The sequence below is a fragment of the Eptatretus burgeri genome, chromosome 9 (genome assembly GCF_056783735.1).
Source record: "Eptatretus burgeri isolate ZD-2024b chromosome 9, Ebu_testis_v1, whole genome shotgun sequence".
Taxonomy (NCBI): Eukaryota; Metazoa; Chordata; class Myxini; order Myxiniformes; family Myxinidae; genus Eptatretus; species Eptatretus burgeri.
The window spans coordinates 67,907,326-67,934,284 of record NC_140969.1 but is presented as its reverse complement, the minus strand read 5'-3'; the positions used below and the strand labels follow the sequence as shown (position 1 = coordinate 67,934,284).

Here is a 26,959-nt window from a genome sequence, read left to right as displayed (position 1 = left end):
CCACCGAGTGGAGCACCTGACATAACACCTTCCTTCACCCAAAGCACCGTTATTTCATGTTTTTGTATCAATTTGTTAAATACTTGAAAGTTTTTGTTTTGACGTTGACGTTCCGCGTGTGAAAATAATGCCTCCTTCAACATGCTTTTGGAAAACATTGGAAAGCCTGTTCGGCATGTTGGATACCTGTGCAAGTTTTTTTTTGTTTAATGACCAGAAACTTTCAGATGACGCATTTTAAAATGACTCCAAACTAAAAAAAAAAAAAATTGCTCAAAGGTGACCTATTTCATGACATGCCCTTTAAGAAGGTCGTTGAATCGGCCCAGTATTGTGATCAGTGTTTGCCAAAGGGCTATTATCTGGAGTACCAAGTTCAAACTCTCACTCATGATCTGTTTGCACAGGCCACACCTCAATGAGGGCCTCCAAAAGTGGCATATTCTGTTATGCCAAGATACTCTGCAGCACTCTCTGACTTCTCAGGAGTTAAGATAAATTCCATTACCATGGTACAGAGTACAACTAACTTCAATCTGACTCAACTTCTTGCAACTTCAAAGGTACTTTTCGTTTCTTCATGTGAGTATGAAGTTCTAAATTCTGTGTGTCATTGGCATCGCCCATTACAAATATCTCATGTTTTTCTTTCCTCACTTCCACCAATTTCTTTATTTTCTTAACTCATAATTCGATTTGCTTCTTGCGATACATTCTGCACCCAGGCTATTGCTTGTTTGTGGGTATTTGCCCGGTTTCCCCATTTTAACAAGATTTAAGATTCTCTTGGTGGAAGCTTAGCTATTTCCCCTTGATGAACCGGTTTGCTGCAAAGGTTATCATCACATCCCTTGAAGTCTTCTTAAGTCACTGTGATTATCCAGATGAAATGAATGACGTTCACCGATGCAGTTCCTTTTTACACTGAAAACACCACATGTCGAATCATAATTCTGAAAGACCTGTTAATAGCAGCAATTTATCATTTTTAGAAGTTTTTAACTTTTATGTCCAGGCTATGTTTGTGCCAAAGCTTGTTCACTGTACACAACACTCATGCACTTAAACTTTATGGATTTGCTTTGTGCCTTCGTAAATGAAGAACATCAGGCACACGTACCTGTTTTGTGGCACGAGCTTCCTTGAGGCCTACCCCACCAGGCTGTGTGCCAACGTAGCCTGGAGGGCAGGGGAGACAGCGGAACCCCAGAGCTGTGTTCTCACAGCGGTGTTGCTCATTATAAGAATAACACATGTCCAACACTTCTGCACACTACACACACAAAACAACAACTCACATAATTATAGCCCTTTTTAGTGTCCATACCAAGTACCTAATGTAAGAGCAAAATGACAGAGGGTGGCAGGTCAACCGACTGAGTCAGAGATAAACAGGAAGACAAAAAACGCACAGGTGCTCCACAGTGTGTGAAGGGAAGTGACAGGGAGGAAAAGGAAAAGGAGGTCAGCAAGTGACTGCAGTGGGTAAAGGAGATAAAAGCTGCAGATAAACCAAATGTGTATTGTTGATTCTTAAGATGTGTCATAACTAATGCATGGTTCCTGTTAATTTTTGTAATAGGAAGTAATTTAGTTTGAATCGGAGGGAACTCTTAATAAGGCTGTAGATCTGGGGGTAGCCTAGATCCCCAGCAGGGTCCAGGGATGGAGTCCTGGTGGGGAGTCCAGGGTGGGGGGGGGGGGTCAACTATCCTGAAGCTCCTGAAGTTTGAGCAATTTGGTAGGTTAAAAAAAAAGAATTTTTAGGTTTTAATTTGGCTTAAAATTTTCCTGATTTCGCCAATATTTCTGCAACTTTAGATAAGTAAAATGATTCGTTTTATGCATTCACACATGTAAAAAAAAAACTTCTGACAGAATATGGTCAGTAAATGACCATGATAATAACATTGATCAAGGTAAAGCATTTCAGCAAGTATTGATACAATCTGTAGTGGCACGTTATCAAATTTTCTCACTGGAATAAGTGATCTGTGATTACAGAGACATGACAGAAGTGAATAGACACGATGATTTTTAAAAGAATTTATTTATTGAACATGTGAAGTATATTTGATTCATTTTAATACATACACTAGTGTTTGGTAGATTTGCCATTTGCAGATTTTAACGCTTTTACTCTTTCAGACATAGAACTAACGAGTTCTGAAATTTTATTTTGTGGGATTTCTGCCCAGGCTTCACGCAGAAGGTTAAGTAATTCTTCCCGTGATGTTGGTTTCCTGGACTTTTTCCGCACAGCTCGATCTAATATGGCCCAGAGGTGTTCAATGGGATTCATGTCAGGAGACTGACTTGGCCATGGAAGTCACTTGATCCCATTTCTGTCCTGCCATTCTTTGGTCTTTTTCACAGTGTGGCATGGAGCTCCATCTTCCATGAACAGAGTGTTGTTTTTGACCATCTGACCAGTGGAGAACACGGGGAGAAGTCCATCCTCGATGACAGAAATGTATATCGTAGAGTTGATGTTTCCAACACACTCCACAAGCCTCTGACCGACCAGTGCTCCAGATTGCTCCCCACACCATCACTGAAAAACCAACGTGTTTGACAGTTGGCTGCAATCGGTTCAAAGAGAACTCTTCACTGGGAAGTCTCCAGACCCATACGCGTCCACTGTCAGAAAATTGAGCAAATTGGGACACATCTGAAAAAATGACAGTTTGCCAAAACTCCAAGGGTCTGTTGGCCATCTTGTCAGCCCACTTCTTTCTCCTTTAAATGTTGGCTGGTCTAAGAAGAGGTTTTCTCTTCACTGCTCTCTCATCGTAGCCCAGTTGACGAAGGTACCACACAGCAGTTATTGAGCTAACCTGGACCTCCTCTGCAACATCTGCTGCCTTGCAACGGGAAGTTTTCTTAATTAACAGCTTGACAGCTCGAAGACACCATTCTGGGGGCCCAGGTCGACCAGAATGGGAAGCTGTGGATTCCTTGCCTTCGCTGGTAAATTGCACAATCACCCGATTGACCATAGAAAGCGGAATGCCAAGGTTCTGAGCTATCTGACGCTGGCTGACTCCACCTTCCGATTGGCCAACAATTTGTCCTCTTTGAAAATCGGAAACTTTGTGTGCTCCCTGGGTTTGAGGCATAGTTAATTGTCATACAAGACCCGCGAACTCGTTTCTGCAAAGAAATAGTCGAATATTAGTCCAAATCACAGTAAAACTGCATTATGCAGATGAAATGAAGAAATTTAAGGTGTCTATTTACTTCTGTCATGTCTCTGTACATAAGTTGAAAAAAAACAACCAACAACAATCTTTTAAGAGAGGTTTCTTAAAATCGATAAGTGGTAACAATTTACACAATAGATGGCAAAAATAACAGGTTACTGGCTTTTAACAAGAACCCCACTAACGAGCAAGCTCCAGTGTAAAACCATGGCTACAACAGGATCATAAATATGGATACTCATCACAAGGCACCTGCACTTTCACCTGTCACAATGCCATCATGTCACCCATCTAGCTGGACTTGCAGATCGAATCCAAAGCAAAACAGATCGATTTACTTTCACGTTACTCTTTTAAGAATACAGTATAATGTCAGCTGAGCTGCTTCAGTCTCTGTATGGAGCTTTTCATTGAAGGAAATCATTTAGATTTCAGGTTTACTTAACAATGAAAGTAATGAAGATTTGTGCAGACCTCACGGAAACGTTTTACCTGTTGTTATATCAAGGGAACATATTTTCATCCCACCCCATTTACAAAATTTAAAACATTTCCAAAAACAGATTTCAAAAACCTTTGAAATTTTACAAAACACCTTCGTATAATTAACAAATTCAATCTAGAAAAATCAACCTTTTTCTAAGTTTGAAACATTTTCTTTTGATTTTTGTTGTTTGACGTCATAAAAGGGAGGGGGGGAATCGAATAAGCTTCGTACATGTGGCCCGAACAAACAATACTGCACAAAACAACCCCAGGCCCCGATACCCCGACCCCCCCCCCCCAATACCTCATCTAGATCCTCACAAAACAGCCCGTCTCCTTGGAAGCCATGTGGGCATGGACCACACTTGAATGAACCATCAGGAAAACTCTGGCATGGTGAACCAGCAAAGCAGGGGTTTGAGAGACACCCATCTGGTAACACGTCCAAATACACCAACGTTTACTGTCTCAGACTGACAATCATCGTAACCACAGCTTTTCTTTTCCATCACATTCCTTACCTTTTCTGATTCAAAAACTTGGGAAAAGTTCACAACAAACCATGCATCCCCATGTTTATTTTATACATATTTTTCTGCTTGGAGGCTATCCTTTTATTATACACTCAAAGATAGTGGAATATTTGACCTCTTTCCCCCCCCCCCCTCCATGTATGCCCCTTCCTTCCCCTAACTCTAATGTTCTCCCAAACTTATTGTCCTTCTCTCCCATACATTCCTTTTTTAAACAAAGTCGAGGCTCATGGAGGAGTGAGAACATAGAATGGATCAGGGTGTACCAGAACAAAAGGAACAGTAAAAAGATGTGGTGGTGGGGGTGGTGGTGGGGGTGGTGGAGGGGGGGGAGACACTCTACCCGCAGGGATGAAGGACAAAATACAGGGAGACCAAGAACTAAGGGATCTGGGGAAGAATGAGGACAAGGGGAGGATACAGGGAGTGAACATGATGAATGCAGTCAGAAACTCTCAATCACAGGATTGGAAGGAAAGACTGGAAACTTGGAAAGAGGTGGAGTTGGGAGGGGTTAACGAGGGTAGAAAAGATCATGCTTTTGGATGGGGGATGAACTGAGATGGGGGTGAACAGCTGTCTTGAAGGGCTGAAGGGAAGAATGAGGTTGAAGGGAATGTGGAATAGATTCCACATGAGGGGGAAAAAAAAAGAGGAACAAAAGAGTGGCGAGCAGTGATCCTGGATGTTGGGAATTTCAACAGAAGTGGGTTGCTGATGGACCACGTGCACCCTGCAGGACCCTGGGGGTGGGGGGGGGGGACAGAGCATGGAAAGAACAGAGGGTGCAAGACCAGAAAGGAGGTGGTAAAAGACGGAGAGATCAATGACCTGTCTATGATGTGAAAGTGATCAGCCCGTAGACTCAGCTTCATCGCTGGAGATTCCAATGATCTTGAAGGCCTTGATTTCCATGGCATCAAGCTGAGCAAGGTGTGAGGCAGGCCCCGCCAGTAAAGAGGGGAAAGCAGTACTCCATCAATGTTCGGATGAAGGCCTTGTAGATAGATAGTTCAGGTGTCCCAAAACAGAACTTTGCAAAACTGAGGACGCCAAGTCAGTGACTCGCCTTGCAAGTAACCTGAGAGGTCTGCAGTTAAAGGGATAAGTTTTTGCACGTTTTTATGTAATGCAGTGATGTTGGCTGAATTATAAGCGGATGGAAGATGATGCCCCGGTTCGAATAGGTGTACCAATATCCCTGTGTCGTAAGAGGCGACCAGGATTGCGTCAGGAAGGGCATCCGGCGTAAAACATGTGCCAAATCATTATGCGGATCATAAAGGATGATCCGCTGTGGCGACCCCGAACGGGAGCAGCCGAAAGACAAAGAAGAAGAAGGAAGATGATCTAGGGAAAAACCATTAGCAGTTGGGTCTCGGTAAAACTGCGTAGGGTGTACACAGAGCGAGAGATTGGAGAGAAGATTTGGAAGCAAAATACATAATTGAGGTATTCGGCCTTATCGACCAGCTTGGTATCGTCAGCTGTGATACCATTTGAAGAGAGGAAAGGGATGAAAGGGGGGCATACTCCAGAGATAGACTTGACAATACACCATCAGGTTTTAGAGGAGGGAGACAAGTTTAAAAGTTCAATCTTGAGGATGGACAGATGTTGTTTTCTGGCTTTCCTGAGAGTGGACATACACTTGTCGTGGACTTTTTGGAATGTACTGAGATTGTTTTCTGTCGAATTTTCCTTCCAGGAATAGAAAGTAAGTTGTTTCAAGGCAACTGCCTCACCACAGGATTCAGTATACCATGGCCTCCCAAAGGGTAGGATAGCTGAAGATGAGATGGGATGGATCTGTGTAGAAGAGTGAGGAGGTTTCTGTGGAGCAATTCCCAGGCTAAGTTAATATCCAGGCTGATAGATACAAGACACCAGTCCTGAGTAAAAGGGATGCTTACAATCCCTGACAATCTGCCTGAGTGAACTGCCAGACTCACCTGCACTGAGGCAGCTCTTTAAGAATAGCCAGAGAGATGTTAATTCTCACAAGCATATGATCAGATGAACCATTTGGAGCAAGAGACATTATCAGGGAAGTTAGTCATCACCAAGTTCAGCAGGGAGGATTTGCCATCGGAAGAAATCTGGGTGGGAAAGTTCACAGATTGAGTCAGTCCCATGGAGTCATAGAAGTCCTTTGTTGAAGAGCTATGGCTGGTGAGAGAGGGACCAACACCCAACCAATTTGTATGTTGACAATTGAAATTTCCACATATGAGGAAGACAGAGTTGGGTGAGTTGAGAGAGTGAGTGAGTGAGTGAGTGAGTGAGTGAGTGAGTGAGTGAGTGAGTGAGTGAGTGAGTGAGTGAGTGAGTGAGTGAGTGAGTGAGTGAGTGAGTGAGTGAGTGAGTGAGTGAGTGAGAGAGAGAGAGAGAGAGAGAGAGAGAGAGAGAGAGAGAGAGAGAGAGAGAGAGAGAGAGAGAGAGAGAGAGAGAGAGAGAGAGAGAGAGAGAGAGAGAGAGAGATAAATTAACAAACATGAGGTGGGAGTCACAGCCAAAGGTGCTGCTAGGGGTTGGGAGGTGTAAGACCAGTTTACACACAGTGAGAAATGGACTTCTTGATATGAAGTGTAACTCCGCTGCGAGGATGGTGTTCAGGCCTATCAAACCAGAGGAGACAATCGCAAGGGAGAAACATGAAGAGATGTCCTGTGCAAGGAAGGATACTGTTAAACAGATGATCTTTGATTTATCAGCTGTGCCTGGATTGAGAGATTTGTCAGGTTTGAGCAGCAGCCTTGGAAGTTTGAGGTCTACACAGTTGGGTAGGCGAGAGGAGGCACTGTTGGCTGGGTGCAGGACTATGGAAAGGAGCAAGGAGAGTGGGTGGGTTCAACATTGAAAATTGGACGAAAACACAAAAAGCAACACAGGGACAAAAACATAGCAGAAAGACACGACGGATCTGGTCTTTTGATATACCAGAGAGACAAAGTACAGAGTCATTGTAAACTTACTTTGGTTATTACAAACATTGAAAAAAACCTCCAATTAGACAAGGAACAGCACTCCACCCTTTCACCTCAACATCAAGTTGAGAAGGTCTTGCAAAATAATCAATTTGGTGATATGCGCAGTTCTCACCAATTGGACAATCCTGAGGATTGCAAGACCGAGAATTGAAGGAGCGGCCAACGCAGGAACTGCCACCATGTTGAGGAGATGGACTGTCACAACGTCGTATGCGAGCCTGCGTTCCTCCAGCACATGTCACCGAGCACAAGGACCAACTCGACCAGACACTCCACTTGCCATGCACTGTCACATATTGACACAGATGTACCAAACTTTTCACTCAAGGAACATTGATCTAAGAATGAGGTAAATGCTCCTCAAGAACTTACAACACACATCAGGGACACGGTCATCCCTTGACTCAAAGCACTTGCAAAAGGTGTTATGTTCCTACACTGTGTAATTGCATTTCTCTTCACAAAGGATTCTGCTACTTTAAAACACCAATTAACTGCCCACATGGCCTTTCCCTCTCTACCCCCCCCCCCCATCTAAAAAACATAATAATTTAAAATCCCAAGCATCCTCTTTCTATGTCTGCATATCTCTCACATCTCCACCACCTCCTTCCACATCAATTTTGATGTGCCCCTTCTCCTACCTTCATGCATATCAAAGGCATTCCTAACCACATTCCCCTCTCCCCTCCTGAGCACATGCCCTAACCAGGGCCTTAGGCTGGTTTGAAAATGGGAGGTGGGGGTGGTGTCAGTGGGTAGAGGGTGCTTTTTGGGTGAGTGGAACTCAAATTCAGGCAGAAAATTCAGCAGACTAAAAGTACAAAGAAGCCACAGGTATTTATTACCTTCGCATTCTGCGAAAGGTTATGTTTTGGTCGGCGTGTATTTATTTATTTATTTATTTATTTGTAATCTTGTGATTCGTATAACTCAAAAAGTATTAAACCGAACTGCATGAAATTTGTTGGGATGATTGGTTATTAGACAGGAAGCATTCCATTAGATTTTAGGATCGTTCGGCTCAAAGGTCAAGGTCAAGGTCACGAAAAGGTCAAAATCGTCTTTTTACGATAACACGGTCAATTTTTATTCAATTTGCATGCAACTCACGCCAAAATATTCAGAATTCAACGCCTCATCTTGTGATATGCAATATGACACAATGACGCCCATACTCTTGTTACCGGTTAGGGGTCAAAGGTCAGGGGGTCACGACCTTGAAAAATATGCGGTTTTTGGCATAACGCGGTCAATTCTTGTCCACTTTACATGAACCCAGCACCAAAATGTTCAGAATTTAATGCCCAATCTTGTGACACAATGACGTCATAACACATGTCACCGGTTGGGGTAAAATGTCGGGGGGGGGGGGGTCACGCCCTTGAAAAATATGCGGTTTTCAGCATAACTCAGTCAATTCTTATTCGATTTGCATGAAACCAGCATCAAACGAGATTACCTTCTCTTGTTGAAACCTTGTATTCACCGAGCTTGCGAGTGAAGACTCGCCAGAACGACGTGAGTTGATTGTTGTTTAGTCCGTAGCCTCCGAAAGTCGGGGGGGGGGGTCATGACATTATAGATATGTGGTTTGTGTCATAAGACCATTCATATGAAACCAGTTCCCCACACTCATACCAAGAACAAAAAAGTAGTGGCGGCGAAGGTATGCGCTCTATGAGTGCCCGTTCTAGTTCTTTATTCAACATTTAGGCCGAGGCTTAAATTTTTTTTATAACGTGGCAAGCACTCCCTCCCAGCTTCCCCCCATCAGGCACGCTACCCTTGCTCATTTCCACATTCTTACACCTTTCCAGCAGCTCCTCCTCCCCTGTCCTGAACTGTGTGGACCTCAAACATCCAAGGCCTCCACTCCAAACTGACAGATCTCTCAATCCAGGCCGCTGCTGTAAACCAGACATTATCTGTTTAACGGAATCTTTTCTCCCACAGGACGTCCGTGACTCCTTGGTGTCTCTCCCTGGTTATTGTCTCTGATGGTTAGATTGACCAGGGCCTGTCCTGGAGGTGGCGTCGCACTGTACATCAGGAACTCTATTTCTCCCTCTCCGTGTACTGCTCTTACACCTCCCAAACCCCAGAAGTACCTCTGGCTGCAATTTCCCCTTCGCTCCCACTTCTTGTTTGTCTGTGTTGTACCGTCGTCCAAACAGTGATGACTCCAACATCAACATCTTCCATATCTATCTATACATTTGTCTCTATCTCTCTGTCTCAGACACACACACACACACACACACACACACACACACACACACACACACACACACACACACACACACACACACACACACACACACACACACACACACACACACACACACACTCATTCCAACTCTCTCTTCCTCATATGTGGTGATTTCAATTGTCACCATGCCAATTGGCTGGGTGTTGGTACCTCTCTCACCAGCCATGGCACTTCTACAAATGACTTCTGTGACTCCATGGGATTGACTCAATCTGTGAACTTTCCCATATGGATTTCTCCCAATGGCAAATCCCCACTTCTGGGTTGGTGATGACCAACTTCCCCACCAATGTATCTTGCTCTACATCTGCCACAATTGGTTAATCTGATCACATGCTTGTGAAAGTCAACATCTCTCTGACCATTCTCAGAGAACAGCCTCAGCACCGACAACTCTGGCACATCAATCAGGAAAACTGGCAGGGACTGCAAGCAGCCATCTCACTTCAAGACTGATCTCTCATATTTACTGCCTCTGATATTAACTCAGCCTTGGAATTCTTCCACAGAAACCTGCACCCTCCCTCTCTCTCTCTCATGCACAGATCCATCCCATCTCATCTTCAATTATCCTGCCCTTCTTCCCGCACATGGTACACTGAATCCTGCGGTGAGGCAGTTGCTCTGAAACAACTTGCCTTCTCTTCCTGGTAATCTCAGTGCATTCCACAAAGCCTGCAACAAGTGTGTATCCACTCTCAGAAGAGCCAGAAAACAACATCTGTCCAACCTCAAAAATGAACTTTCAAACTTGTCTCCCTCCTCTGAAGGCTCAATGGTCAAATCTGTCTCTCATGTATACTCCGCTTACATCCCTTCCCCCACTTCAAATGGCACCACAGCCAACTCCACTCATTGCCTCAATTCCGTGTTTATTTCCAAATCTTCGATCCAGAATCTCAATCTATCAATCTCTCAATCTCTCTTTCCCCCCTACCCAGTCATACGCAACTGATCCTGGACTGTGTTTTTTGCACCTGAGAAGGTGGAGAACTTTCTGTCAAGCCTTGACTCCGATTCTGCTGCTGAAGCAGATGGCATCAGCTCACGTCTCCTAAAAACCTGCTCTGCTCTTTTCACCCAATTATTTACCATACGTCATCTTCGTTCTGTTAGTAAATCAGCCCAAATCATAGCATCGCATAAAAAGGTGCAAAAACGAGTCCCCTGAACTTCAAACCTTTCAACTTACTCCCAATCATCAGCAAGGTCATGGAATTCATCATCACAGTTGACATAAAAAGAAAAATCATTGCTTTTTTTCCAATTACCTCATCTCAGATCATCATTTCTGATTCAGACCAGGTCACTCTACCTTCAACATGCTGCTACTATTCTCCTAACAATGAATGGAGGCCTTCAATGTCAGACATAACATCAGGACTGTCTCTCTAGTGTAGACATATCTTGTGCTTTTGACACAATCTGACATACCGCATTGCTTTCCAAACACTCTGCCTGTGACATCCAAGGACAACTCCACACATGGCTTACTGACTTCATCTACTCTTGTAGCCAACGTGTGGCTCTCAACGGAATCCTTTCATCTCCTCGATACAGCAAGGCTGGAGTGCCCCAAGGCAGTGTTCTGGGCCCCATCCTATTCCTAATCTTCATCCATATCTCTGACTCTGGAAAATCCTCTTTATCTCTTTGCTGACAACTTCACCCTCAGCTGTGACATCCCTCATCCTTCTGTCAGACAGGCAGCAAGCAGCCTCTTCCCTCTCTTCATACCTTGACAAAATCACAAACTGGTAAAATACTTGGAATATGTCTTTCAATCCTGAGAAATCCCACACACGCACTCTCTCACTCCCTTTCCAAAAGGACCGGAGGCCACCCCTTCCCTCTACTTTTTCAACAACCCTCTCAAAAAGGTCCAGATACTCAAACTCTTCAGTCTCACCCTCAGCCATGATCTTTCTTGAGCAAACCACATCTACAAGTTGACCTCCAAAGCCAGTTGCTGACTCTGCATCTTCCATTGCACAAAGTCCTTTCTTGGCACATCTGAGCTCCGATCCACCTACAAGGCTTTCATCCACATCTTGACGAAGTCCTGCTCTCCCCTCCCTCAAACCTTGCTCAGCTTGACACCATGGAAACCAAGGCCTTCAAGATAAATGGAATCTCTCATGATGAAGATGAGTCCGTGGGCCTATCACTTCGCCGCTGTCGACAGGTCGGCATCCTCTCTCTGTTTTCTTCTGCCTCCTTTCGTACACCCTCTGCCTGCAGTCCACCAGCAACCCCCTTCTGGTGAAACTCTCAAAATCCAGAATCACCTCCACTCATTTCTTCCCTTCCCCACCCCCCCCCCCTTCCCTGCTTGTGGAACCACTTTCCACATTCTCATGACTCTTATTCTTCCCTCCAAAAGCCTACCAAACACCTTAGCCTATCATTCACCACCCTGTCCAAGACTTAAACACTTGCTCCATCAGCTTGCTACCCCTGTAATCCACACAATCCACAACATCCTCTTTATTCTTAAGGATAGCCAATAAGTAACTCTCCTTTTGGTATCCTCTCTTCCTCCCAGATCTTAATCAAACCTGCCCAAGTTAATCCACTCTTCCATCACCCTGAAATCCCTGAATCATCTCCACCACCACACCCCTAATGGTCCACTCACTTTGCATTATCTTTGTTTTCTTTTCTCCACCTGCCAATACTTCCTCCCGCTATGCCTCCGACTGGCCCTTGACATTTCCAAACCCAACCCTCCCTTTTTCTCAACATTTAGCAGATCCTTAAAATTTTCCTTTCATAAACCAAGAATGTCTTCCTCATTAAGAATCTCTCCCATGCTGTTCTTTATCACCTCAATATCACCAATATCACTTCTATCCAACTTCTCATACCACTCTCTCAGCACCCCCTGTCGAGTCTTGGTAATGCTTTCTTTGCCTGTTTTTAGTTCGCCTGTTCGAAGAACAGAGAGCTATCGCGATACCCCCGGCGTGAGCGTGAAAATGTTAAAGTTTTTGGTGCAAGTTATTTTTTCCTTTCTAATGTTTTTATCTACCACACTATTTTTTATACGCCCGATATATGTGTATATATATGGGCGTATTATGTGATACCGGTCGTCCGTCTGTCCCTGTCCGCACTCTAACTCCCAGTTTTCAACTTTCACGTTTCATATTTGGTACATAGGTACAGACTGTGGAGACATACATTCATCATCTAAAGTGGTTGCCATGGCAACCAGGATGCTGTTTTCCATGTAGTAGCACAATTCTGTATATACCTTCTTGTTCGGCCGTATATTGTGCTCACTTGCGCTCTTGTTACTGATTACAATATACAAATACATATATTGCTTTAAAATTATTTGGATCAGACTTCACTGCAATGATTTATAAAAAATATTAATTATTAGACGAGTCTTTTAAAAACGATAAATGTATAAACAGGCGAGCATTGGGTAGCTTTGACACCAACCCTGGTTTCTTCTCCCCATACATTATCTTGCTATCTCTTGCCTGTTCTTTTGCCATTCCTTAAACACCTTTTTCTTTTGCCTGATTACCTCCTGAACTTCCAAGTCATGAACCTCCAATCTCCAATGACTGCTCCTCCCTTTTTGTCCTCACTCATGTAATCAGGAAGCAGGAGCTTATAACTTGACTCGAGTACTGTTTGTACAGTACTGACAGAATGTTGGCTGTGTACCACCATCTTATGTCACAATTGTTCATCATTATGTATTCTATCCCCTGCAAGGCACCGAGCTATCCATCTGTCTGTAGAAGTACTCTAATATGGTACCCAAAAAAACAACACAAGGCTATGGGACCACCACAATCCTTATCAGTGAATTTTCCACCTCCAATTTTTAAAGGCTCCATTGAGAACATACTGTGTATAGAGCGTCGGTGCTGCCGGAACAGTCTCCTGGGCTATTGGGCGCAATCCTGGATGGGTCGCCACTCCGACGCAGTTTTAACGGATGTATTTGCATTTTGCTTTTATTATCATAAGTATAGAAGTCACCAATAAGAAGCACAAAAGCGAAACAAGTGAGAAGTTTTCAATTATCAAATAAAACATTTCAATTGGAGGTTCAGGTTATAGTGGCTTATGCTCTTGTTTGTTCAGAATATAGAGGAGGTATCTTGAAAACTATTCAGCCATCAATGGAGCATACTTGTGGAATGTTGTGCTAACTACTGCACGTATCAGTAGGTATATCACACCTGGGCAGGGTTGCAGCTGGCAAGATTGAGTCTCATGAGATTGGCCCAGGCAGGTCTTTCCTCCGAGCTGTGGCGATGGTGAATTGCAAGCTCTGATTCGAGATCTGAATCCTGGACCACAAGTTACTGAGCACCGAGACCATGGAGACCAAAAGCTCCAACCACCATCTTGCCGCACTAATAATAAAGAAGATGCATCATAAAATCAGGTGCAAGATAAAGATTCACAAGTGCGATGAATACAACTTGTACAAAGATAAATTTAGCCTCATGGAAGAGTGAGGTGACAGGCCAAAAGGCAAAATACTGACAGTGGGGCTACATGTAGATGCGACAAGCAAGGGGGAGAAAAGGGGAGGATATGGTAACCTGCAAATAAGAGGGTTAGGTTAGGCGGCGTGAATGGGAGTAGAGAAGATAGTGGATGTACGTCGGTGATATATGATATGGTGGTGGTGTACCAATAATTTGAAGCCCGAGAGAGAAAAATGTCATTGAACCGTCTCTGAAAAGCATTTCCACAAATGGGAGAAATAAGAAACAAAAGAATGGAGGTAGGCAGTAAGTCTCCATTTTGGGAGTGTAACCAGGATGGGTAACTGGAAGATAGGAGTGTTCTGGAGGAGCTGGGGAGGGTCGAAGGAATGACAGAGCAAAAGGTGGAACAGAGGAGAAGCAGTAAAAAAAACAAAGACCACCAACTTCTCTGTGATCAGATAGCAGCAGGCCCTGTGTTTCTGTTTCTTTACAAAAGATGCCAAGGATGGGGAGAGATTTAGATTCTACAGAAGAGTCATAAAAGGGTGGAGTCAACCAATTCGGGAGGGGCAGTACTCCATTGAGCGATGTATATGTCTCGTAGACTGTGAGTAGTACTGATTAGTCTCACCCTGAGGGGGTTGTGAGACTATGGGCTATTGCAATGCCCGTGTGTGTGTGTGTGTGTGTGTGTGTGTTTTTAAAAATGCTTTTCTCTACAACCGCTTGTCCGATCGATGCGAAACTTTAAACATCGGAGGGACTCCTCATGGAGACTATTTTATTGATAACTATGATGTCATAGGTCACATGGTATGACAGCCATCTTGGATTAAGGGGAAAAATTTGGACATATCTCTGAAACTGCTCAACAAAAATATTTGAAACTTGGTATATGTCATAAACTTCCCATGGGGGTATATAGGGTGACAATTATAACATCATTGGTGAAGTGGTATTCCAGCCATAATTGACTGAATTGAAAACCTTATCCAAAAAATCTGAAACTTCATATATCTGATCAAACGACTCGATGTAAGTGAATAATTAAATTTATGATGTCATAAAACATGCCAAGAAACTATGTGATATAATAGAGTGCATGGATGATACAGCTATATGGGCCATAATAATCACGTGTTCAGTTAACAATGGTATTTTTGTTCAGAATGAACAAGCGAGGCAATGAAACAATGAATGAACACGCGAGGCAATGAGGCAGGCAACACGCGAGGCAGTACAGATGCACTGTACGGTGCTGTTCTAGTTTTTCAAGCAATGAATTGGAATGACAAATGTTACCCAGTCTGTGGCTAGCTTTGGAGGCCAGCTTTGTTGTGTGGTCAGCCCAGGAGAGGTCATAGCTAATTGTGAAGCCTAGAAGTTCAAAAGACCGAACCTCTTTCAGTGGGTGACCATGGAAATAGGTGGGTTAATGTGACGACTCTTCCTGGGTGATAGGGTGAGATAATGAGATTTGCCAGAATTGAAAGACATGTTGCACTCGTCAGACTAGCATTTCATAAATTCCATATCAGCAGAAAGCAAAGTTGCTGCTGCTGCTGCTGTCCACCTGTCAATGGGATGGATTACTTAACGGTGCAATGTGGAGTCACCTGCATGAGAGAGGGTGTTCCAGGGTATTAATGAGGTCGTTTATGTATATGATGAATAAGAATGGGCCCATGACACCACCCATGGGTTATTCCAGCCTCTGCTGGGAGAGGAGAGGGGTGAAAAGGATTCAATTGATAGCAATGCATTAAATGTGCGAATGGAGGAAGTCGGAAAGCCAGGTATAAAGGCTGCCTTGTCTGCCGCAGGCAGCGAGCTTGGCAGGTCGAGCAGGATGCCAAACTATCGAATGCATTTGATAGAATTACGTAATGACAAGGATGAAATAATTTCATACAACCTCGACACATCGTTTCCTGTATTGTCTGTAATATTCGCTAATTTTTCATTAAAAAAGCAGCACCAATTCAAGCTAATCTCCATTGATATGGTTCTCCTGGCCACAGCAATGTGTGCTGGGTGAACCCACCTCCTTTTGGGCATTCCCGCAAATTACAGGATCTTGTTTGCACAGAAGAGCCATTGCATTCGTAGCTCAGTTGATCACAAGAACGTCCACGTTGCTGCAAGCCCTGACCACATGTTGCTGAGCAGGGTGTCCATGCAGACCAGATCGACCAGCCATTCTGTACATCTATTCAGGAGTCGATAGAAAATAAAGAGGAAACGGATAAAAAGGGAGAGGAGAAAGTGGAGTTGAACAAAAAGGGGGAAATGAAGAAATAGGTATTTTAAAAATCATTGCTTGGAGAATATGTTCCAGGAATTTATCTGAAGTGACAAGTGACTGACAAGTATGGGGGAGGAGGAATGTGTAGTGATGCATATTTATATGATAGTGATGAAATTTTTCCACCATTTATGCAGAACAATACCTTAAATGAATTACAACTAGAAGTCCACAATGAACGACTGGTAATTTAAACCCACAGTGGTGAAGGAGTTTTAAGTAGCAAGTATTTTCCAACTCTATTACAGACGAACTGCAGGTTCCTTCTCGGAAACACTACCTTGTTGTAGTGAACAAAAATGCCAGCTGTTAAGGTAATGTGATGACAAATGTGTGCTTTGGGTAGTGAAAGGAAAATGGTTTTGTGTGGGTCTGAAAGGTCACACCAAGACACACGGGACAGCACTCTCCCTCAGGAATCACTGTGGGAGTACAATCAGGTGGTCTGCACGTTGTTTTATGGCAAGTCATCCTTAAATCCTGTGAGATTGGGAGGCAGAAATGGTGACAAAAAAAAGCATGAAAAGTAATGTGAACCACAAAAAAAATTGTTTATCTTGAGTTATATTTATTTTCAGGTTTTCAAATTTTTGTTTTTCTGTATATTTTATAGTGATTGCCTTTTATTGTGTAACAAAGGTTAGGTTAGGTTAAGTATGGAAGCATGTGCCAGAGCAGCGCATCGCTGCGTCCACTTTCTGCGGTAGTCCAGGGGCCTCCGTCTGGCCATCCCCCAGGCAGATGCCTGGTCCATCCCCATCTCTTTGAGATGCTGATAAACCTGCTGCAACCACGAGGCACGTGGTCGTCCCGTTGGCCTTCTCCACTCACGAGGCTCCGTCGTTGAGAGAATCTGGTGAGCAGGATCAGCGTCAGGAAATCGAGCCACATGTCCATACAGCTGCAGCTGACGCTCATGGACTATACAGGTAACAAATCTCATTTGAGTCTTTCTCAGCAACCGCTCTCTGGACACAAAATCTGACCAGCGAAAGCCAAGGATTCTCCAAAGAGACCTGGTACCAAAATGAGTTAAGAATCCATCTCAGATCCTTTGTCAGAGTCTATGTCTCACATCTGTTGAGCAAGACTAGAAGCACCAAGGACCTGAAGACTCGGACTTTCATCCTCCTATACAGGTACCGATAGTACCACACCCCATGATCCAGTGAATCCATGACTCGCCAGGCCCGACCCAGATGTTTATTGACCTCTGACTCACAGCCTGTGGACACGTGAATATCACTGCCAAGGTAAGTGAATCTCTAACTACGGTAGACAGGCTGAAAGGAAATTCGGAGCAAAGAGCATCGGATCTTGACATGGGAATTGAGACAAAGGAAAAGGCTTTTGATCAACCAAGACTTACCGTGCTCCACAAATAAGATAAGTCATCTCTTAATGTGATAAGGGGAACACAGGACATCACCATTCCAAACACCAAAATGGGATTCCTAGTTGTTAAGGTTTCTGTGAGGACTCCGTTGACTCAACGAACAAGGGATGTTCACACACCAAGTGGAGTGCACATATTCCTCCACATTATATAAACTTTAAGTCATGACTTTCCCACACAGTTCGTGAGGTAGAGGGAGTCTGATTGGAGTAAAGCTCGAGCATTTTTCAGTAAAACTACCTCCTTTCAACCTGTCAAAGTTATTATAAAATGAAGAACAGTGTTACTGGTAACGGCTCGTGTCAATCTCCGTTGGTAGACAGATAGAACAATGGATGAAATCAGCAGAACGTTGATTGAGGTTTGCGAATCACAGTGGGGAGCAAGAGAAGCCAAGGTTTTGGGTGCTAAACCCTTAGTCAAAGCAAAAGAGAGACGGAACCCTTCGTCAAAAGTTGAGGCAGGTTGATTAGCATCTCGGGGAGATGGGGATGGGCCAGGAATCTGCCTGGGGGATGGCCAGACAGAGGCCGCTGGAGTACCAGCGGAAAGTGGACGCAGCGACGCGCTGCTTCGGCGCATGCTGCCATACCTGACCTGACGGGATAGGGGCGAGGGTTGATATGGGGTGGAAGTGAGTCAGAGTGAGTCAGGGGTCAGGCAACATTTGTTCTTTGTGTTTACAAATGTCCGTAGTGCTGAAATGGAGTAAGATAGCATAGACTGTCGTGTATGAACAAATGTTCAGGAAGATTGAAGTGTCACGCAATCAGTTTGGAGAGGTCCGCACTGTTTGTTTCTGCATCGAGTGAGTGTTCACGGAAGCGATCTCCCAGTCTTCGCATGATTTCACTGATGTAGATCTTGCAGAGAATGCACGTGAGATTCAGTAGATCACATTTGAGGAGATGCAGTCGAAGTGGACCGTGATTTTAATTCTGCATGCTTTTGGAGCTCTATTCTTTTTGCAGGAGCAAAGCTGTTCCAACAAGTTTTATCAGTGGTGGTCGGTGGATGTAATTGTTCTTGCATGATTATGATTGGCATTGTTTTTATCCTGTACATTACTATACAATCAATTGTGCATACATTTTCTCATCAACAGAATGTTTTGGTCATTTTCTGATGCGTTTCACACTTTTACCATCAAAATCTAGGACATTTAACCTTGTTTTCGCAGGAAATCTCAATATACAATATTTCTTAATGATTAGATGTTACTATGAAACACTTGAGGTTGTGATAATTAAATTATCTATTATTATTTTTTAGGTTTTAGAGGTTTCCTTGGCTACCAAAGTGGTCTTGTTTCCATTTATTGCAAGAAAAGACTAAATTGCTGTGATGTCCCACATCTTAAGCTGTCTGAGTGCCATATTCTCATGATCAAGGGATGATGAGTCTCTGTTGTATCTGAAACATGAAAGAAACATAAAAAAGTTACACTTGAAACATAAACTCACGACACCAGAAGTCGGTCTGATTGGCAGAATGAAGAAAGGGCTCGTAAACAGTGGTGTGATCATGTCAACTTGTTTGACCAACATTAGAGATCCCTTAAATGTACATAAACTTGACACTCACACCGACACAACCCATGACTAAAAAAACAAATACTTTTACTCAAAATTTGGAATTACATTTTTGCATCTTTTAAAGGTCAAATGTTCATTTGTACTGTACATCAAATAAGAGTAAGAGGAGGAAGGAAAATGAAAATAAGTGGTTAGCAGAAGCAATAGCAAGACTTGTTTCCTTCTCCACACATTTTTTGAAATACAGTTTATTGTGCTGTGATTTTTCCGTAACTGTGCCACTAAAACTAGAACGGCACTCGGTGGAGCACATAGTCTCTCTTCGCATGCTCATTCTGAACAAAAACTTCATATATCTGATCAACTGAACATGCTACTATTATGGCCCATATGCCCGTATCATCCATGTGGCTTATTATTTCACGTACATTGCCATTATCCGGAGCTTTATTGATTATGAGGATACTTAACAACCACTTTTGTGCCTATTAAGGCAAAATTGTGTCAATGAAGGTGAACATGAAAACAAATTCAAACTGTATTCCCCATGTGTTTGAAGTTTCGCATAGATCTGTTAAGGCATTCTGGAGAAGATATTTTTTATGCCATTTTAAATCCAATGTGGTTGGCTGCCAGATCACTTCACTGATGACATCATAAATTTAATTTTTGACTCACATCGGTTAATAGATCAAATATATGAAACTTCAGATTTTTCGGATAAGGATTTTGAGTCAACCAATTATGATTGAAATACCACTTCCCCGATCACGCCATTGTTATCACTCCAGATACCTCATGTGGAGTTGATGACATTTGCCAAGTTTCAATTTTTTCCATTGAGCAGTTTCGGAGAAGATAGTGTGAAATTTTAAAAACTCTCACCTGACAGATGCAGGAAGTGCAATCATCAATCTTCCACTTGACCCCGTTGCCAATTTTACGGTTTTTAAACCAACAATCTCCCCAAAAGCTTCCTTCCCAGGTCTTGCTGCGGTTCTTCTGCACACACATCATACCAGTATAACATTTACAGGCGTTAATCCATTAGTCCTCATGAATTAAGATAAGTACTCCAATCTTTGGAGAGCCCTGCACTCAAAAAAGGTTGGCATTACATATCACAACTCACATTAATGGCACAAGGTTCTGCCATGATAATGGCCCAAAAGGCTGCTCTTGCTTGAACAATGTTGTGGAAAATATAACACCATAAGCTTGTTCAAATAATAATTTCTGGTCTTGCACCAGCAGAGTTGGATGGCATACTCAAAAATGCAATATCCTGCCGTTGTTCACAGTGTTATGCTTGAACTGAGCTGGAGTGGAGGGATAGAGCTGTGGAGGGATTGGTAAGATATTGGTGATTTGATGGAAACTCTCCCCACACTGGGGTGGCCATTCCAACACTGGGAGCACACCAGCTGTAACCTTGTTCTCCAAGTACTGTTGCACTATATTGGAAGTGTGTTTTGGATCATTATCTTGTTGGATTATGAATCCTCTTCCGATGAAACGATTTCCACAAGGAACTGTATGGTGCTGCAGTATTTGCTTGTACTGTACTTCTTATGTTTGCGTCCAATTGATTTTAACAAGTTTCCTCATGCCAAAAGCTGAGATACAGCTCCAGGCAGTAACAGAGCCTCCCCCTGCTTAATAGACTGCAGCACAATGCATCTCATAACATTTTCATCCATCCATCGGGACCATAATTCTGTGCAGAGCGTTGGTGCTGCCCAAGCAGTCTCCTTGGCTATTGGACACAATCCTGGATGGGTCGTCACTCCGACACAGGATACCAGCAAGCCAGCACTCATTTTGCCAACCTCGGAAGGATGGCAGGCTGAATCAATCCCATTGAGTATTAATTCAACAGCTGAGTGGGATTTGAACTCAGGATCCCAAGCCCACCACCCTAACCATCAAGCCAACACCAGGCATACATAACATTTCCTGCATATTTTATTCATGTTAAGTGGATATTACTTGAACATGATAATATAATGTATCACAAAAAAAAAATTGCAATTTTGTCATTAATTTTACATACTTGGATATAACTGTGACATCAAATCGAGTATCACAGAGATTTGAATTATTATCTACCCATATTGCACACTTCTAACTTCCAACATATGCTTGATGGGGAATACCCTTCAAAAGGGAAAATATCCAAAACTTTTGCACATCCCTGAATATTGTTATGAAAATGACATGGGTAGTTATTTCATAATTAATGTCTCATAATTTAATAAGGTGTTTGTAACACTCAGTTAATAGTGACTGCCAGGATGTAGAGAACTCTTTATCACCATAACCCCCATGTCTGCATCTTTCCCCCCTCTTTTCTCTCTGTAATTAGTGTTCTTGATCCTTCCCTGTTGTATTTTCTCACCTCCCATCTGGCTGTAAAGTCAAGATGGTGGAACTGTGTGTGCATTGATATGGTTCTCCTCTGGTTCTCCCCCTACCTCTGGTGCACTGTGAAAACAAGGGGAATCCACATTCGGCATCCTTGGAGTTTATCTCCAGTGGTTGTGGATCACCACATGAGGGTGACCCAATATAGTTACCATGGTTTCGCCCTGATGTTGGGCTCATCAGGACAGCAGACCACATTAAAATTGAAAACCATGGTTGGTGGCTCCTCTGTCCTTTACTCCACTGACAAGGCCCATGGCACTTATCATCTCTTAATCCTTTTCCCTGTCACTTTGGCCAATTTACACTGAAGGGAAAACTTATAGGGAGGGAATGACGATTGTGAACATGACAGCTCCGAAGATGTCTTTGGCTTTGCCAAGCAGAAAGCATCAACATGGCAGCCGCATGATTTTTCAGGTTGAAATTGTGGGTGGAGTCAAGTGAACCACTAACTGATGAGTGGAACAGAATGTTAAACACAGGCAGAGGGATGGACTGATGCACCCACGCAGGGCATCTTTTATAGTACTAGTGGGCCCGTTGGTCCGATGGACCAAATTTTCATTGGCCTTCCCAGCCTTCTTGCTGGACTGCTTGAGCATCAGCTTACCTTTCACTAAGTCCAGATGTGCTTGGGGCCAATGCAGGGATTACATGTTCGTTATTATTATTGCCATATGATATGACTATTCTTATTATTGTTGAAAATATTATTCGTGTTAATTGATATAAGTAGGGTGAATATACTGGTTCTGGCTCACTTTTCCCCATGTAAATGAATGGGGGATTTTCAGCGATTCATATTTTTTTCCCTAAAAATAAACCCCCTTTTTATCCCAAGGTATATTTATTTGTCTCCCCTTTTAACCTGGGGACACTTTTTTTTTCAAATAATCCATGCAATAAGATAAAGATTTGTTAAAGGTGATTCGAAAGAAATATCTAAAACGTCTAAACCTCGGGACACTCTTTATCAAATAACCGATGCATATTGTTTAGCTCACTCATTGAACCTATAAAGATTTGTTCATTCTCAAATTCCTTCAATAGTTTAATTTTCTTTGCACAATAATCCCCATCTAAAATATTGAAAAACAAAACATTTGAATCTTTATATTTTTTTAAGATACCCCTTTTGTGCCATTACGAAATGATAAACTTCTCTTAATGATCTCATCTGGCCACTGCCCGAGTTGCAAATAATTTTTGTGCATAAACCACGCCATAAAAAAAGTTTTGTTTCAAATGTTTTCAGTTCGTGTCATGAAAATGAGGAAGTGTTTTTTTTGACACGGTCGTGCTGTGTGAATGAGGAAGTGTTTTTGGACAGTCATGCTGTGAAAAAATAGGAACTATTCTGTGAGACAAGGTCTCGTGTTTATATTTTATCTCAGAACACGAACTGAAAACATGTTTAATCAAAACCATTTTAGGGTATTTTAAGTATGTTTTAAAAATGATTCATACAATTTGAGAATATATCTCCCAGTTATTTTCCAAGCTGTCTCTCCCGAAGCATCATTTCCTGTGGCCACACCCAATGATTAAGCAATCTCCTCATCGTTGCTTTATAAGTGATTCGCCAGACAAAGTTTCTGCCAGACGGGATTTTCATTTTTACAACTGAGACATGAGCGATCTTTCTTCCGCGAACAAAACAGCTCAACACAAAGTTGGTAAGGCTGTGTATAGGTTCCTCTTTGAACGATGAAGCAATTGATTATAAATTAAATCGTGATAATTCTGATATATATATTTTTTTCTAGGCAGGTCCTTGGAAGAAGAGCAGTTTACATATCATGACGAGGTGCATGAAATTAATGCTCTTATTGATGAGGTCAATCATCTTAGAAGAGAATTGAAAAACATTTTTAAAGACTGACATGACGTCTTATCACGGCCTCTGATCTTTTTGCCATCTTGTACCAATGGTAAAAAAAAACTGAGACATGGACTCACTCTCTTCCGATGAAGATAACAGCTCACTACAAAGTTGGTAAGTTTGTGTATGGTTTCCTCTTTGAACGATGAAGCAATTGATTATAAATTAAATCGTGATAATGCGAAAATATATATTTCTTCCTGGCAGGTCCTTGGAAGAAGTAGAGTTTACATATCACGATGAGGTGCATCAAATGAATGCTCTTATTGAAGAGGTCAATGATTTTAGAAGAGATTTGAAAAACATTTATAATGACTGGTACGAAGTCTTATCACGGCCTCTGATCTTGAATAAATTAAACCAATGGTGAGACACGTGTGTGTGTGTGTGTGTGTGTGTGTGTGTGTGTGTGTGTGTGTGTGTGTGTGTGAATATATGTATGCGTGTGTGTGTGTGTATATATATATATATATATATATATATATATATATATATATATGTGTGTGTGTGTGTGTGTGTGTGTGTGTGTGTGTGTGTGTGTGTGTGTGTGTGTGTGTATATATATATATATATATATATATATATATATATATATATATATATATATATATATATGTGTCTGTGTGTGTATATATATATATATATATATATATATATATATATATATAAATATATATATATATATATATATATATATATACATATATATATATATATATATATATATATATATATATATATATATATATATATATATATGTGTGTGTGTGTGTGTGTGTGTGTGTGTGTGTGTGTGTGTGTGTGTGTGTGTGTGTGAATATATGTATGTGTGTGCGTGTGTGCGTGTGTGCGTGTGTGCGTGCGTGCGTGCGTGCGTGCGTGCGTGCGTGCGCGTGCGTGTGCGTGCGCGTGCGTGTGCGTGTGTGTGTGTGTGTGTGTGTCTCTTTCCCTGTCTGTTTGTCTCTCTCTATCTCTATCTCTCCCTGTCTGTCTCTTTGTATCTCTCTCTGTCTGTCTTTCTGCCTACCTCTCTCTGTCTGTCTCTCCATCTATACCCTTGACTCATTATTTTTTTTTTCAGCTCGATCACACAACATCAGCTGTTGAAGCAATCTGGTACAACACATGATTTTCTGGAGGTAAATGTTTCTGAATTATTATTTAGTTATTTGTTTATTAATATCACTCTCTCTTTGGAATGACGTCTTATGTTGGTTGCATCATTAGTTTGGACACGGTTTTACCAGTACACTGGAATTCATTTTATTGGCCTTGGAAGGATGACAGGCTGAGTCGGCCTCCTGGTGTGTTAATTCAGTGGTCAACGAGGCTTGAACTTAGAACCAACACCAGGCTTACTCATATTACCATGTAATTATCTTTATAAAACCTAATTATTATCCACTTTTTGTTTCAAAACAGAATATGGTGTCTGAGTTTCGAAATCACAAGACATCTGAAGAAGATTGCTGGGAAAGATTATACATTCTCGCAAATGAATATTTAATATTTTCAATTTTGATTAATTATATTTGTTTTGTTTACAATTACTTGATTTTGAATTTCAAAAAAAGGATCAAGACATTAAGGAGAGGGAGGGGGTGGGGGGGGGGGGGTAGGTGCGCTCCCCCAATGACCCATCACCCCCTCATCCCACCCCCCGCCCTCCCCATGTGGTGTGTGGGGAAGGGTGGGGGTGGGATGAGGGAGGTGGCGGGTCAAAGGTGGGGGCGCCCAGGGGGGATGAGGGGGTGGGGCTTGTGTGGGCGGGGCATGTGCGGGCGGGGCTTGTGGGAGGGCGTTTATGTGGGTGGGGCTTCGGTGGGGTTTATGTGGGTGGGCTTCGGTGGGAGGGGTTTATGTGGGTGGAGCTTGTGTGGGAGGGGTTTATGTGGGCAGGGTTTATGTGGGCAGGGTTTATGTGGGTGGGCTTTGGTGGGGCTTATGTGGGAGGGGTGAATGTGGATGAGGCTTATGTGGATGAGGTTTGTGTGGATAAATGGATGGGTGGATGGGTGGATGAGTGGAGCTTGTGTGGATGGGTGGATAATTTTTTAATTAAATAAACATGTTGTGTGTGGGGAACTAATAAACTAATCACTAATTATGTGAATATGATGAATATTGGGTGGAGCTTGTGTGGGGTTTGTGTGTGTGGAGCTTGTGTGGGGTGGAGTTTTTGTGTGGAGTTTGTGAGGGGTTTGTGTGTGTGGAGTTTTTGTGTGGGGTGGGGTTTGTGTGGGGTTTGTGTGGGGTGGGGTTTGTGTGGAGCTTGTGTGGGGTGGGGTTTATGTGGGTGGGTTTTGTGTGGGTAGAGTCAAAAAGGGGCGGAGTCAAAAAATTTCAATTTATCTTTGTCTTTTGTAATTCCTGTGAATAAAATGAACCTAAAATCTCTTCCCCTTCCAAATCATATATCTTATAAGTCCAAGGAACCGTATCTATAACATCAACAATTTTAAAAAGTTCGTTCGTCCATCGTTTAATATAACCCTTTTCAAAATGAGATTTCCACCTATATATTCTTACAATATCACTAACTTTGAACTTAGGTTTTCTGACATTAATCTCTTTTTCATATTTTAATTTTGTAAATGTTTCTGATGGTTTCATATTTGTTGACGTGTGAATCGTGTCATTATACTTATCCACAATATCCTGAATAAAAGATGACCATTGTTGTGAACCGAGTTGTGTGAATTTTTTTATATAGTCTCTCTTTTAAGGTACGATTAAAACGTTCAACAACAACTGCCTTCCCTTCATTAAAGGTACTGTATAATGTAATACTGTTATTTTTTAGAAAATTCATAAATGTCTTGTTATAAAACTCTCTACCCTCATCAGTCCACAATTTTTTAGGTTTTCTCTTACTTTTATTAAATATCTGTTGAAAGGCTAACATAAGAGTATTACCTGTTTTGTTTTTTAATGGTACAACCCATGCGTATCTACTCCTCAAATCAATAACGGTAAAAGCATACTTGTACCCCTTATCATTATTGAGTTCAATCAAATCAGCAGACTAGATATAATCTACTTCCTTGGAATAAACTTTCCTTCTCTGAAACTTTGTGAATATTGGTTTATGTAATTCATCAGCTAATTGCTCTTCAGTCTTAATGACATCATTAGAGCCTATAAGTTTTTTGAATTTCCAAGTCCAAGTTTCAATTTAGCACTGATCATCTTCTTCACAATGAACCAATCAACTTTTTCTCTCAAGGTTGGATTTTGTATCAGAGACAAATTATACAACATTTCTCTATCGGCTTCATGCTTTTCTTCCAACGTTGTGGTATTCCCATAATCAATATCGTGTCTCATGCACACTTCATCAACTCTATTGATGGGTTTACTCCAGGATTTAGGATTGTCTGCCTCATCTAATCTTTTATCCAAGTTTGTGCCTGGACCACAGAAAGAATACCCTGGAAGATGTAATTCCCCTGGTATTCCAATAGTTG

The 26,959-nt window shown here is 42.2% G+C and overlaps 1 protein-coding gene across 3 annotated transcripts in view; it reads right to left on the bottom strand.

The window, feature by feature from the left end:
* The window catches only part of LOC147020280 (thrombospondin-1-like), a 116,292-nt gene that overhangs the window by 49,073 nt on the left and 40,260 nt on the right, over positions 1 to 26,959 (bottom strand). For all 3 annotated transcript variants that reach the window (XM_085895531.1, XM_085895533.1, XM_085895532.1), the window contains 7 exons: positions 20,069 to 20,185; positions 16,639 to 16,732; positions 15,992 to 16,156; positions 13,690 to 13,866; positions 7,325 to 7,498; positions 3,994 to 4,121; positions 1,121 to 1,273 (listed from right to left, as the gene is read on the bottom strand). In XM_085895531.1, the coding sequence (XP_085751657.1) occupies positions 1,121 to 1,273; positions 3,994 to 4,121; positions 7,325 to 7,498; positions 13,690 to 13,866; positions 15,992 to 16,156; positions 16,639 to 16,732; positions 20,069 to 20,185 (1,008 nt within the window). The remainder of the gene's footprint in view (positions 1 to 1,120; positions 1,274 to 3,993; positions 4,122 to 7,324; positions 7,499 to 13,689; positions 13,867 to 15,991; positions 16,157 to 16,638; positions 16,733 to 20,068; positions 20,186 to 26,959) is intronic.